Source organism: Mesitornis unicolor, unplaced genomic scaffold (genome assembly GCF_000695765.1).
Source record: "Mesitornis unicolor isolate BGI_N332 unplaced genomic scaffold, ASM69576v1 scaffold53651, whole genome shotgun sequence".
NCBI lineage: Eukaryota > Metazoa > Chordata > Aves > Mesitornithiformes > Mesitornithidae > Mesitornis > Mesitornis unicolor.
Genome location: NW_010165473.1, coordinates 5,364 through 20,422, shown reverse-complemented (window position 1 = coordinate 20,422; position 15,059 = coordinate 5,364). Strand labels below are relative to the sequence as shown.

Genomic DNA, 15,059 nt, shown 5'->3' with positions numbered 1-15,059 from the left:
CTCACTACCCGTTCGTCCAGTTGTTCATCCAGTTGTTCGTCCAGTATTTCTTACTGTCTTGCTCCTTATGGGCAGGAATCCTTTTCTCTAGGAATTTCCAACCCAGGATGTTTTTAGAAATCTCTATTTTGAGTACACACTGCAGAGGAATGATGTTTTCTTGGGAGTTTTCCAGCTAGTCATACTGTTTCCAATGGTGGGTTTTTGTTGGCTTTTTGTTTGGTTTGTTTTGGTTGGTTGGGGTTTTTTTGGGAGGTAGTGTTTTTTTAGCTTTGATTTATAGTCTGATGTTATGCAAGCAGAGACGAAGAACAGAAACAGTCTTTTCTTAATCTTATGTTACTGTGTGCTTGCCTAGATCCTGTCCCTAATGGACTCGAGGATACTTCCTTGATGGTCATGAGGTAGCAAAGTTACAAAGTTTTCTGAAGAGGAAGATAAGCCATTGCTATCAGGATCTCCAGTTTCTATTTCAGCCAACAACGCTGCTTAATTTTAGTCATATGCTTAAGATCATTCCCACTCTGTGAGAAAGGAACAGAAATGCTTTGCTTAATTTGGAAACTAAGGGTAATTTATTTTGCAAAGCCCTAATTAGTTTAAGAGGTTAAATCTACTGTGTTCATTAATAGTAACTCTTGGAGTACAGTCTATGCTTCCTTAAGAGTCCTAGACTAAATCAGCTGGAATCCAGCCCATCTCAAAATTCCATTTCTGTGGATCATCTCATGTTTCATTATATATTTTTTCCCTGTTGTTTCCCATCAAAATAAAATGGTAGAGATTCCTGTTATCCCCCATCACTTCTGAAGCCCTTGGCTTAGATCTCCTTGAAAATCAAGCCCTAGCTGTATCAAGATATTTAGATATATAGGGAGCCTCACATCCTAGTGGGATTTAGGATCCAGAAGATTTCTGATTGATTCATGAAAAGGGACATCTTAGCCTGAGATGGACATAACCGTTGCTATCCCAACTGTCTGCCACTTCTCAAGTGGCACCTTTCATCAAGTGGGACTCCCCCACTTCTTCTCCAAGTGCAGCAAAAATGAGAGTAACTTCAGGAGCATTAGAGAGTTTGAAGCTGGGATCCCTTACCTCCAACCATGTATTGCAACTAATCCTATGCCATAGGTCTGTAAACCAGCCTGGTGGCGCTCTGTAAAGCCAAGATGATGCAACGCTCTTTTTCCCTCCCAAGGCATCAAGTACCAGATGGCGACAGCATATCAAAACACCAAGGGTCTTTCAGCAAGGAGAGCTAAAAAGGACAGCAAGCAACTGGACTCACTGACCAGAGCAAAGCAACAGGTTAAAGTAGGTCTGAAGAATTCACACAAGCCAGTAAAACTGGTTTTGCTACACTACCACACTACCACTGAATGTCACAGCTAGAGCGACACCTCAGGCCACTCAGAGCCCACAAAGCCTTTCTTGTCTGCCCTTTCAGCACTCTTTAGTTTGAGATATTTCATAGCAGCACTAATTTATAATATAGTGTCTATCCTAAATTGGATTTGCACAGCAACTGCATCATACCTTGGCAGGAGGTGTCACTCATAAGCTAAAAAGTGAAGTCCAGTAATACTCAGCATACACATGGAAGGCAATCTTCTGGGTAATATTCCCGCAAAACACATTCACTACTAGCACTTTTAGGTTAAAAAACCCCACAATAGTTGAAGACTATTAAAAAAATTTATAAAAATCCTGGCTCCATAAAGAACCAACTAATGTCAGATTACCCTAGAATGTACATTAATTAGGCTCTGCCTTTATAATTGTCCATGATTTGCTAAAGCCTATTGTTTGCCACAGCTGAGCAGGAACACTAAGAAAACATTCCAGCAGCAGGGCTATATTTGACCAAGTAAATATTTGACCAAGTAAAGGGCCTCCCCCACAGCTCTGAGTTCAATGTGCATCACATGTCACACAGCAGGAGGGAAGCTGATCTGCCATGCAGTCCCCATCTCTCCTGATGGATTCAGCCCTGCATGCTGTGCTTGCACCTATTAACATTTGCATCCTGCAGGGAGCTGCAGAAGCAAAGCAAGGAATCTCTCCAGAGAAGCCTGGAACAGATTCAGAAGCAAGGAATGCAAAGGAATCAAAGACATTACAAAGATCCAGACTTCACATACCTACCTCACTTAGCTGTAGGTGAGCTAACTGATGTGTTCTACCTTAGCTTTGGCAATACGTTTGCGACCTGTGTTTTGTTTTGGGGTTTTTTTGTTTTCAAATCTTAGCAGTCATTCCCTCCTTCCTACCCCTCATATCTTGTATCTAAGACTCTCATGTTTCTTCCTCTTTCCTTAGCCACCACTGTCCTGCTTCATTTTCCCTGTGCATCCCTACTGCTTCTCAGCCCACCAGGCTACTTTTACAGAGCTAAGCAGAGAATGCAGCACTTCAGAGGCAGGAAGTACCTGTGTGTGCAACTCCCACACATGATCCAGAGTGGGGCAAGAATGAGCTTCCCTGCATGTGACATGAGGGTTGTGCCCCTCAGGATGATCCCATTTTCTTCAGCTCTCCCCTTTACCCATCCTGCTTTCTTATTTCCTTAAATAACTGAGCTAAAGAAAAAGCCTCTCTGCAGTGCCAGTGTAGCACTGAAGCCTAACCATTTGTAGGTCTCTAATGGTTTGTCTGTTATGTCCATGCTGTGCTGCCCAAGAACACTCCCCATTTCCTAGGTAGGCTGTCACAACTCTCATCCTTCTACTAACTCTGTCTTGGGATAAGAGTTGGGTGCACATAGTTCTCTCTTTTCCTCTGTCTGAAAGCCTGGATACACAGCATAGAGTGTTTCTATAGGACTCTTTCTACTTAATTCCATAGAAGTTTCAGGGCTTAATGGGGCAGTAGAAGTGTTCACTGCTGAGAGGTGTGTTTAACACTAATTGCAGGGTAGAGAGTCACCATTAGACCTCTTTACGTATAAAAATGATAGCAATGAAGATTTCCAGCTACCTCTAGCCAGGGGATAGACATCCATCCAATGTATGGTCACATATTGTACAACTGCATTAACGCATGCCTTGGAGATGGTCCTGTACTCTAATGCAAAATATCTGCTCAAGGAAAACCCAATAAACTTTGGTGAAGCCAAACTGTTTTTCTTCTTCTGCCTGCTGATTCTCAGTCACTGAGCCTTTTTATGGAAGTGCCAAATGACAGCACTACACAAGAAAGCCTGGGAAAGGTTAAATTTAATCAGGGATTCAAAGGGTCTTTTAGAAGTCCTCATGGACTCAAAGCTTGCTTTCAACTCACCAGATTTACAGATTATTTTTTAACATAACTTACCACAAATTTCCTGTTAAAATAAGTCTAAAATAAAATGTAGTTGCTGTAAACACCCATCCTTTCCATTATGTACTGTCCATGGGGAAAGACCTAACCACAGCTTGCAACATTCAGAAATTATAGATTAACTGGTGAGTCTTTGTGCTGATATTGCTGGGGATTCTCTGCCATACCATGTATCCCCACCAGTTTCCTTTCAAGCCACATAAGCCAAAATTCAAGGCCTAAGGGAACTGGATGAGAAGGCTAGAGGGAACTTAAGATCAACAGCAACTTGGCCCTCCCTTACACGGGAACTCTTCAGTCATGAATTTCTGCAGCGTCAGCTGTTCTGGCCTGGTTAGTTCACTCTGCAGGAAGCAGTCTTGCTGGAATGCACTATCCAATCCCATTTAACAGTTCCTACCTCTCTGCCATGGCCTGTGTTCACTGCTGGGACAGGCCTGCCCTGTCACATTCAGCACAGGCTCTTTCCTGGAGCTCAGAACATCAGCTTCTGACCAGAGGTTTCTGTTCCTGCAAACAAATTCAGCAGAGCAGTAAGCAGCAGCCAGTGCCAGGACCTGAGTAAATTTCATTCCAACTCGAACAGCATCAGTCTGACCTCTTGAAAGCCACAGCAGAGAGAGACTGTAATTTGAAATGAGGTCATTACAAGAGGAGAGGAAGCGATATTGCTGCTGAGCACATGAGTATGAGAAAAATGGTGAGGGGGTGGTTAAGATTAAACAGCTAGAGATTAACATCTCATGACTGATTTTTGTTCACTGACCTGCAATAAAACAAACAGTAAGACTTTAACAAATATGTGATTAGCCATGTTATTCCAGTGCTGTCTTTGCTGTTAGAGTACTGCCATGGTCTTGACTTTACATTGGCTAAGAGGGGTAAGCAACTGAAATCTTGCTATGCTCATAAGCATAAAAACAGTATTAAATTTTCAAAGTGCAACTACCTGCCCCTTCACTTCTCCCTCCCCTGTTGGCTGGCTGGTGTTTGCACATAAAAATCAAGCCCCACAGATCAGGTGGTTTGCCATTCACATGTTCACATTTTCAGATAGCCAAAATCAGGGAGCTGAAAAGTGCTTGCAGATGTGTGCACAGTGGGACTGGCGAATAATAGCCTCCTGCCACCTTGACTAAAATTTCCTCCTTTGCTAAGCTATATTATCTCCTGAATAAAAAAATAAAAAAAAAAAAGGCTTTGCTGTGATGAGACCAATCAGCCAGGACAACTTCAAACTCTTTTCTTGGTGAGACCACATCTGGAATATTGTGTCCAGTTCTGGGCCCCTCAGTTCAAGAAGGACAGGGAACTGCTGGAGAGAGTCCAGCGTAGGGCTACAAAGATCATTAAGGGAGTGGAGCATCTCCCTTATGCGGAAAGGCTGAGGGAGCTGGGTCTCTTTAGTTTGCAGAAGAGGAGACTGAGGGGAGACCTCATTCATGTTTATAAATATTTAAAGGGTGAGTGTCACGAGGATGGAGCCAGGCTCTTCTCGGTGACAAACAATGACAAGACAAGGGGTAACGGACACAAACTGGAACACAGGAGGTTCCACTTAAATTTGAGAAGAAACTTCTTCTCAGTGAGGGTGACAGAGCACTGGACCAGGCTGCCCAGAGAGGTTGTGGAGTCTCCTTCTCTGGAGACATTCAAAACCCGCCTGGACGCCTTCCTGTGTAACCTCATCTAGATGTTCCTGCTCCGGCAGGGGGATTGGACTGGATGATCTTTTGAGGTCCCTTCCAATCCCTAACGTTCTGCGATTCTGTGATTCTGTGATTCTTTTCTCAGATACACAATAAGCAGCAGACATAGTTCAGAGCTTAGATAAGATGCAGAGTCACTAATTTGTTCTGCAGTACCCAGAAGAGAGTTTTGATCATATGTGCACACTTAGCACCAGATGTCACATGCATACAGTTGATGCCTACCACTGCACTGCCATCCGCAGTGGGAAAGCTAAGAGACCATTCTGGGTCTGTCCTTTCTGAGGACCTGAAATCATGGTACTGAGGCCTTGTGCAGCAACTGAGGAACTGAAGAAGGCATCATCCACTTTTCCTCTGGCAGTATAGGAGCTGCCCAGTGTACCCTGAGAGACTGAGTCCACTAGCAGAATTCATGGTGGCAACTTGGTGCTGCAATTCATAGCCTGTTTTAAAACCCTTCAATCAGTGAAGGTTTCAACTAACACTCTTGGCTGTGAACAACACAGCAGCTGAGACACAGATATCTGTGCAGTTACCTGCCTGCAGAACCAGAGGTGCTAATTTCTTAAACTGCCCTACACAAGCTTGTAAATCAGAGCCTTTAGACGGTAGCCAGAGTTACTAGAGCACTGTCCATGCAATCGAGCCCAAATTTCTCCCTCATTTCTGCCACAGTAATCCTGACTTCAAACACGTCACTACTGATTCTCTAGCTATTCCAGAAAATTCTCATTTTGGTGAAGAGCTTTTTCCTAGTCAAACATCAGGTAAGAATATCCAGCATCTATCCTGGAATGGCAAAATACCCATTTTGTGCAAGAGATTGGTTTATCTGTGGGGCAAAAATATAACCAATCTGTTCCAAAAAGAATCCCTTTTATCAGGATAGAATCTAATGTATTAAGTGCATAAGACTATATATCTTCAAGAGGCAGCCAGCAGCAAAAGCAATGAGAAATTTGGTTTTACTCAATCTCTCTAAAACAATGTAAGCGATGCTGGCTCCACAGGGGGAGTCATGGTTGAAAGACAAAACATCTCTGCTGCATTTTCTATGTCTAAGAATAGTTAGAGGAAAAAACAAAACAGGAACTAGTCCAGACTGGCTCCAAAAAGGAGTTTGTTTGGAGCAAAACAGAGTCAGAGAACACACCAACTGCCAGATTCAGCATAGACTGTCACAAGGTCAGGTGCTGTTACAGAAGTGATCTCCAGGTACTTGCACTCAGGTATTCCTACTGCCAGTGCTAAACACATTGTCCACTCAGGTGAAGCAAGTACGTGGTATTGTTGTATGATTCAAGACATCCAGGGCTAGATTTCATGGCCTTTCATGGGGATTTACCTTAACATCCCTTGTTCAAAGAACTTGTGTGCAATCTATGCAGCAGTAACTGTTCCTCTACATCATTCATCATCCCAAAGATCTACCCACCAGTTTACCTCATTCATGTTTATAAATATTTAAAGGGTGAGTGTCACGAGGATGGAGCCAGGCTCTTCTCGGTGACAAACAATGATAGGACAAGAGGTAATGGGCACAAGCTGGAACACAGGAGGTTCCACTTAAATTTGAGAAGAAACTTCTTCTCAGTGAGGGTGACAGAGCACTGGAAGAGGCTGCCCAGAGAGGTTGTGGAGTCTCCTTCTCTGGAGACATTCAAAACCCGCCTGGACGCCTTCCTGTGCAACCTCATCTAGGTGTTCCTGCTCCGGCAGGGGGATTGGACTAGATGATCTTTTGAGGTCCCTTCCAATCCCTAACATTCTGTGATTCTGTGATTCTGTGATTTGCCATACAGTTGGATGCTATCTTAAAGGCCTTTTCCAATCTAAATGATTCTATGATTCTATACATAAGGGATTACTCTCAGAAATAGAGTCAAATGTAACATTAAAGCACTGTGACGACTTTGCGCTTTCTGTATTCTTGCATGCTCACACTTCCTGTTGCCAGTTCCACTGAGTCCAGGTCAGCAACCCATCCAGCCTGCAGACAAAACAAGACTTGAACAGAGCACTTACAGTAACAGCAACAATACATCAAGTCAACAGTCAAGCAAACATCATGAGAAGGAAATCCAACAACAAAGTGAAGTTAGGTGGTCTGAGGTAACCCAGAAATCTTGGAAGCACAGGGTTGAATATACCAAAGAGGACAGGAGGGTATCTAACCTGTTTAGAAATGGTGAGTGTACATTAACCCCTGTCATTTAATAAGGATACAGTTAAAAACCGTATCAGTGAAGTGGTTTGTGATGGAAGGATGTGAAGTTGCAGGTTTCATATTCTTCCTATCCATTTCCTCAGAAGACACTCCTGTCTTTCCTTTCTTGCTACAGCACTTAAAGCCCTTTTCTTTGCCCTGAAACCTTGTAAGTAAAGCTGCGCTCCACTATGCGTCCCAAACCTTGCCCTGGTCTCCCTCCTCACAGCCATAGACACTCATTTGTTCCACTGGAGGTGCAGATTATGTAGTTGCAAATAGAACTCTCTTAAATAAATTAGATCTACAAAGGTGTTAATCTGCATGCCAAGTTAACTGATGAATCATGTTGACAAGGTTTTTATATGCTTGAATGAGCTTCTCCAAATGCATAAGATTATAAATCTGGTTTCAGAGTGAAGTAGTTCCTTTTGATCTGAAGCTTCACCTACTGGTGATAAAAGACATTTGTATAAGCAGCTTTGCATATTCCATGAAGCAGTTTGTCATTAAGAGTCTAAGATTTCATTGCAAGAAACAGAACAAGTCAAGGTTTGTTCCAGTGTTGCACCAAACAAGAAAAATATTACAGAGGAAGAGTTCCTAAGTGGAGGACTACACCTATTAGCTGTGCTTCAGTGTTAAAGCGCTCTGCTTTAGCATTAAACAACAATCCTTCCTTGTTCCTGATAGAGTAACTTCAGTTTAATGCAGCTTGCTCCCTTTGAATTTTTTAAAGCAGACTTTCAAAGGAGAAAAAATTGAACCAACTGACCCAAACTCATTTGCAATGTTAGCCAGTAATTCAGATAATCTAATAAACATCTGATAAGAACCATTTGATTTTAATATTTTTAGTCTTCAGGGATGCAGCAGTTAGCCACACAACAGGAAGGGACCAAAACTTTTAATCACTATTTCCTCCTAACATGTCTGTGTTAAAATCTGTATACAATAGAAGGGATTAGTAGGCAAAAGCTAACAACACTACATGAGATGGAGTCTTTTCCTGTTTCCAGAAGAAAGGAGATGACAAAAAATTGAAACTGAAGCAAAATTAATCGTTGGTTGGACTCAATGACCTTAAAGGTTTTTTCCAACCAAAACCATTTATGATTCTGTGATCTGTTCTCACAAAAGGAAAGATTATAATGGGACAAACTCAGGCAAGAGGTAATTGACACAAAGAGGGGAAGAAGAGGAACAGATCTACACCAGAAACTGCTTAGATTCACTGAGCTCAATAGCTTTCAAGCAGAGGAGGTTCTGTTAGGAACCATTCTTATGCACACACCCCCATTGTGTCAGATGCATCACATGAAGCAGTTGACACCAGCTGATAGTGTAGTACACTCCACAGTTACACAATAATTCTCTTGCACATAGCATCAGCAAATGCAGCCCAAAATCCAGAAAAATAGGAGTCCCACATGGTAAATGCAATAAATGCCATAACTACAATAAAGACAAAACATGAGATCTCCCCACAAATTAGAATGGGCTCTTTTTGGTTACTTTTTGCAGATGCAGCTTTGGGACTATGGCATATGAAAGCAACCACAGTGTTTGCTCACAGCTCTCAGCTTTCACCTCAGCAACATGAGGGAAATATGAGTGGAAGCCCCAGTCTGCCAGTACCCTGCTCTGACACAGACTTTAGGATGGCCTATGAGTGTTTGCAAATGTTTATGTTGCAGATCACTTTTTTATGGTGACAAGTGCTTCTGGAGCCACTGTTATGAATGTAGCAGTGACCACCTTGACCTGCAGTCTTATGTGAAACAATGCAATTCCATCTAGGTGGAAAGAGGCAGCTGGATGATTTACAAGAGCCCAAATTCAGTACTTTTTTTAAAAGAGAGAGTCTCCTGACTTCCAGAAGTGGTTCAGTCTTTGCAACTCCATCAGGTCTTGCTATGTAATCCTACAAGTGAGCTCTACTAGTCAGTGTATCACAGTTTAAGAAGTTAGGTATAGTTTATGCTTTAAGAATATAGTCATACAGTCTCTTCAAGTAACTCAAGAGATGGGCAAAGTTCAGTAAGGCAATACAAAGTTTCACTGAAGATGAAGGAAATAATCTGTTTATTATCAGTGCTATTTCCAGGGGGCGTTCATAACTTGGAGATGCTAAAAGAAAGCTAAGTGATTATTTCTAGGTAGAGAATGCTTTCACATTGCCCAGGAGAGGACTAGCAGGGCCAGCTATATAAAACTCTGCTGTGGGCTGATGCATGCAACTTGCTCATGACTATAATATTCTGTGATTCAATTACACAAGAACATGTTCAATCAGATTTGCAATGGGTACAGCTTTAGTAACATAAAAGCTGTGTTGGTTGAAATCAGGCAAAGAATTAATATTTACTAAGGGAGTTCTGGTTAGTAAGATATACTATACAGTATTAGCCATAGCAGCAGGAACACTCCACAGGCCTAGGCTTTACATAGCTCAGCAGTTTGCCACATGGCAATTGCCTACGCACCAGTAAATAATGGGAGCATATGAAGTAACACGGTAAAGGTCTTTTAGTAGCATAATTCTGAAAATGCCACATTATTCATGCTTGGTCACAAGTAAGCAACACAGATTATCTCAAAGTTACATGAATACATTTTCTCCTATTGTCACAACGTAGAGTCCTTATGAATCCAATTTCTTCAAATCATAAAGCATTTCTACCACAGATGTGATCGTACTCATTTCCTGGCAATCCTAAACTCCTCCATGTAGGTAAGAATTAAACCTCCTCTATTAGCTTCAAAAGAGTGAATATCTTCACAATCTCACCTTCAGAATAGAACACAATTTCTCAGAAATGCACATAGCAGCTGGGAAAGTTGCCCTTTCCTGTATGTCTGTCTTGTTCAGTAGTGCCAGAAGCAGATAAATGTCCATAATTTCCTACATTTTTGCCATTTGCCATTGCAGAATTCTGTTTCCTACAAGACTGAGCTCTATGAAAAGAGAAGCTCACTGATTACTGCCCATCAGTCCCAGGTTACATCTGTTTCCCTGAGATCTGTTCTCTCAGTGTTTTAGGTGTCTCTTGATCTTGTATGAAGTGCCCAACTCCAGGGGTGTCAGTGTTTACTGAAACCCAGGGAATACAGAATACTCCTTGACTGGGGTGCAATAAGTGCCAAAATTGTCTCTTTGCAGAGGCTGGCTGACTTGCACTGAGTTGTTGCTCCCATGCTAAATAAACAGTGAATGCATTCCAAAATCCTTGCTCAAATGAATGTTCCTTCAGTACTACAAACAAAAGTTGTGCAGGCCAGAGGGAAATCCAATTCCTCTCACATTTTAGGGGGAGAGGGGAATATTTAAAAAATATTCAGCTATCTATCTGTTCCAGAGTACATGATAATATTTAAATAACCGTTGAATGTCTAACTGGATATTGCTAACCCTGATAAGTGTAGATCTCCTCAGTCATTACTTCACTGGATATAGCTATTAATGGGAAAGTCTGATTCTTTCATCTAAGTGTTCCCTGGGTTTACAAGTTTTGATCTACGAATAGATTTCAGCTCCATACTTACCAGGGTTAAAAATATGCAGTTGGTCTTTTAACAGTTATTTAAATTATTGTGTACTATGGAACAGAAAAGTAGGTCCCATTAATAGTTACATCCAGTGAAGTACTAACTGAGGAGGAAAAGGACAGAAAGATGCAGAGGAACTCAGAACAACTATATTTGGCATCAAGTTCTTCATGCAAAGAAGGTGCTCCATGCTACCACCAGTGCAGCAAAGCTTTCCAGTCTTACCCCAACTGATTCCTCTAGAAAGAATTTTTCCAGATCCTTAAATAACACCACCTTTTTACAGCATGTTTTAATGAACCTGTACTTCATGAACTAGATGTTTAGCTGGTGTCAATCGCCCTGCCTCTACTGACTTCAGAGCTGCACTGATCTGCTGCAGCAGGAGATTGAGCCAAATCCCTCAATTGCCAGGCTATCCTGCAAAAGGAATTAAATAAGCATACCATTGTGCATTAAAAACAGGACATCTTGTGCTGGAAAAAGCCTATGGCTGCATTAATTATCATTCAAGTAATTATGTATATGCCTACTAATCATCACTGAATCCTGTGCCAGCTGGCGCTCTGTGCAATAATGAATGAAAGCCATAACAAAATATAACAAAACACAGTTAACACATCTTAAGATACCTCTTCTCATTTAGGTAGTGGAGTCTAGATATTTTTTTCCAGGCATATCTCGGCAAATATACTACTGCTCTTCAGCAAGGTGCTGGAGACCTTTGGAGAGAGAAAGCAGTACAGAAAGCACAAAACTATTAGGACACTCTGCAACCTTATCTAGTACGTGTTTAATTTTAATCATTTCATCTGGGCTTTAAATGGTAGGCTTTGATTTTGTCTTGCCTAGTAAACATTTGGATAATGAAGTCCTTGAATAAAACCAAGCAACTTCTACAACAGTGAGACTGACTGCTTAAAACTCACATCTCCAATTCCTAATGTCAGGGACCTCATTTAGCCATTATTTCACGCTCACATGACCCATCAGTAATAGCCTGTTAGTAATCCTCACCAGCCTTTCCCTGACAACACTAGAGAGGAAAATAGAACTACTTTTTGTCCTTCTTGTCCTTTCTTTTTTTACATGGGACACTATCTCTGCCCTTCTGCCTGACCTTTCTGTTCAGCTACTGCAAGTGTCTGGTGTACATAAGGACACCATGCTTAAGTCAGAGAGAAATTGAGCATGAACAATTCAGCTCTCAAGGCAGAGGTGTGAAAAGGCATGTTTCCTCTTGTTCACAAATGCCTAATACTTTGCATTTATAGGAATTGCACCATGTAAGTAATAAGTGCATTAGCATGCTGAGGTTAGCATGCTTAACCAAGGCTTGCAAAGTAACATAGCAATTCAAGCACAGTATCTACTTGCCTGCTTAGAACAGGGAACCAAAATATTTCATTTGCCTTCAGCAAGAATAAAATAAAGAAAAAACAGGCGAGCTCCCCAGACAACAATGAATATATGCCTATGCACTCCAACAAAGTATCTAATTCAATTAGTGCAACTGAGAAATAAGTCTACATAGTGATGTGTAGGTTACACGCTGGCATTCCTTTGGTCAAAGGCAAGAATGAACAGATATGCACTATTCAGCTATCAGTGCAATAGTTAGGATGTCTGGATTCTTGACTCTGCTGTGTCCTAGAGTATAAGTGTGGCTAAACCTCTCCAAAGTTATCCACCTGAGACAGGAATGGTGGCAATTCCTCGTTTTCAAGGAGCACTGAGACGTTTTACTTGCTTCTGTTTCCAAATGCTCAGAGAATCTCAAGCAGACATTAAGAACAAGGGTGCTAGAGGGGAGAAGCACTGGGAATTCACAGAGAGCATCCATATTTTTGCTGATAAGTCTTCTACGTTCCTGTAGCTTGTTTTGTGGTTAGTAGCAGGCACTACAGTTGCTGGCATGCAGAGTATGTTTCTCTACACAGACACTCACTGCTCTTCTCAGATTATCCCTATGCTTGAATTTTTCTGGGGTGCAAAAGCAGTCAATCTCCACGTAAAAGCAGCTGTCATAACAGTATACTAGTTAAGGGCAGTTGGAACAGATGTAAAGAACCTGACTCCTCAGATCATGGATACCATGGATACCATTTGGCTAACAAGATACTTTGGCTCCAAAGATTAAGATCAAGCCACAGCCCTTCCTGCATTGCACAGCCCATCTGTGGCATAGGGGAGTGGAAAGTCTACAGAGTTCAAGGAGTAGCTGGATGAGAACTTGGAGGACAAGTCAACTGAAGCTTATTAACCACCCAGAAAACCTCTTGAGCTAAAAATACTTGTCTTGAAGTTTGAACAAAGTATTGTATGTATTTGTTTCATATCTACCCTTCCCTCAGTGCCTACTTATGGACACGGTTGCTGCCATGTTACTTGACTAGCTGGACCACTGGTCTGAATCACGATGGTTACTCTACATTTGTAGCTACAATAAGGAATTCACATATCACTGCCCCTTCTCTGTTGTCTTAAGTTCCACCACTTCATCACCAGGCCCAATGCCCACTAGACTATGAAGGACCATGTGGGACCCTAAAGACAAGCTGACTCCACACAGCAAGCATGATCACAGGAAGATCAAAAGCATATAACACTTCCTAGCTTGTCAAAGATCTTTGAGAAATGCAAGCACAAGCCTGCACATAGAATTTTTTCTGTAATTGAATTCAATTTGCTTAGCATTAACCATCAGGAAGAAGTAACTTTTGATCCAAAGAAAGCATGGAGGTATTCAGAAGCAACTGTTAGACTTAAATTCACTCTTCTCTTAATCTGCTTTCAGTGTTAAAGGTTACAATTTCCCAGCTGAGGAAGCAATTCTAAGAGAGGCTGACAGGAGTGATGCCACTTACAACATCCATCAAAAGCATAACTAGAGCTGTGTAAAAAACACGCCAGCTTCAGCACAATTCAGATATAGGAGAATTATTCCTTCCTTTGTATTCTACATTGGAGAAGATCTCTAGGAGCCCACGACTGGGTGCAGGAGATGGTCACAAAGTTGAATGATTGTGTGGACACAGAAGCCATCCATGGAGCTTTCAGTGAAAGAGTAATTTGGGTTACACTTTCTCCAAATGCTCAGAAAACTTGTTATGAAGCTGCTGACTGGCTATTTCCAGCATGAAATCATGCTGAAAGTTGCCCTCCACTTCCCAGAGTCCCAAAAGGACATCTACCTGTCATTTACAGTACTAGAGAAATTAAGACACCAGTAACTGTCTGTGGATCCTACAGAAAATGGACATAAGGGCTTTGCTGTTCTTTCAGCCTAGTAGAAGCACCTCTATGGACCCTTGCAGTCTTTGGATTGTTTTGTATAATCCAGGCAAATAAAAAAAGCCAGCTTTCAAGTACTTTCCAGTGTGACTTTGGTTTATTGAAGATCACTTTCTTCAAGGACAGGGACTTTGAGGACCATTCCTGGGAAGCCACCACAGACCAGACAGACCTGCATGTTCACTTCAACCACTACAGCTCTATCAAGGTGCAAACTGGCTGCTGGATGATCTATGAATGTCCAAACTACATAGGCCATCAGTACTTCGCAAGGAAGGGAGAATATCCTGACTACCTTGACTGGATGGGCTTCAATGACTCCATTGACACTTTGGAGGCAGCATGTTAGAGTTCATGGAAAACTGCTCTTCTCTCCAGGATGACTTTCACTACAGGGACATCCAGTCTTGTAACATACTTGAAGGAAGCTCGGTTTTTGCTGAACAGCCACACTGCCAAGGACAGCAGTACCTCCTGAGGCCTAGTGAGTACAGACAATTCACCAATTGGGGTGCCATGACTGCCAAAGCTGCCATGCCAAAGCCTTCCAACCAACAATGGATCTTTCCTAACCAGCACGTTCCCAATGTATATGTCAATTAGTAGCGCCATTAGCACATTATGAAGGCCAAGGAGTTTCAAAGCCTACATTTGTTAGGTTCCCATTTCTTGCAATACTTTTAGCCTTTGATTTAAAGCCCGGCAGATTCAGAAACTGTCTTCACTACAGTGGGCTTCAGAGCCTGTGCTTGCTTTACTGGTAGGAAAAATTCCCCTGAAGTTAGTGAAGATGGACTGGTGATGAATAACACCCAAGCTCAAAGGAAACTTGCATCTGAATTGCCAACCTGAATTATTTGCAGTCTCAAATCAATTTAAAAACAGCATCTTTGAAGAAAAATATTCTTTCAGACCTTATAGGAAAAAAATTAAATACATTAATTTATGATCATGAAAATCCAAAAATCCACCTGAAA

The 15,059-nt window shown here is 41.8% G+C and overlaps 1 protein-coding gene across 1 annotated transcript; it reads left to right on the top strand.

Moving 5' to 3' along the window:
- Nucleotides 1–237: 237 nt before the first annotated feature.
- On the top strand, nt 238–14,685 carry LOC104535797 (gamma-crystallin B-like; the record flags this gene model as incomplete). Its single annotated transcript, XM_010194620.1, is given in 3 exon segments — nt 238–255; nt 14,204–14,407; nt 14,410–14,685. Coding segments are annotated over 3 exon segments (498 nt in total), but the record flags the coding sequence as incomplete, so codon positions are not given.
- Nucleotides 14,686–15,059: the final 374 nt, after the last annotated feature.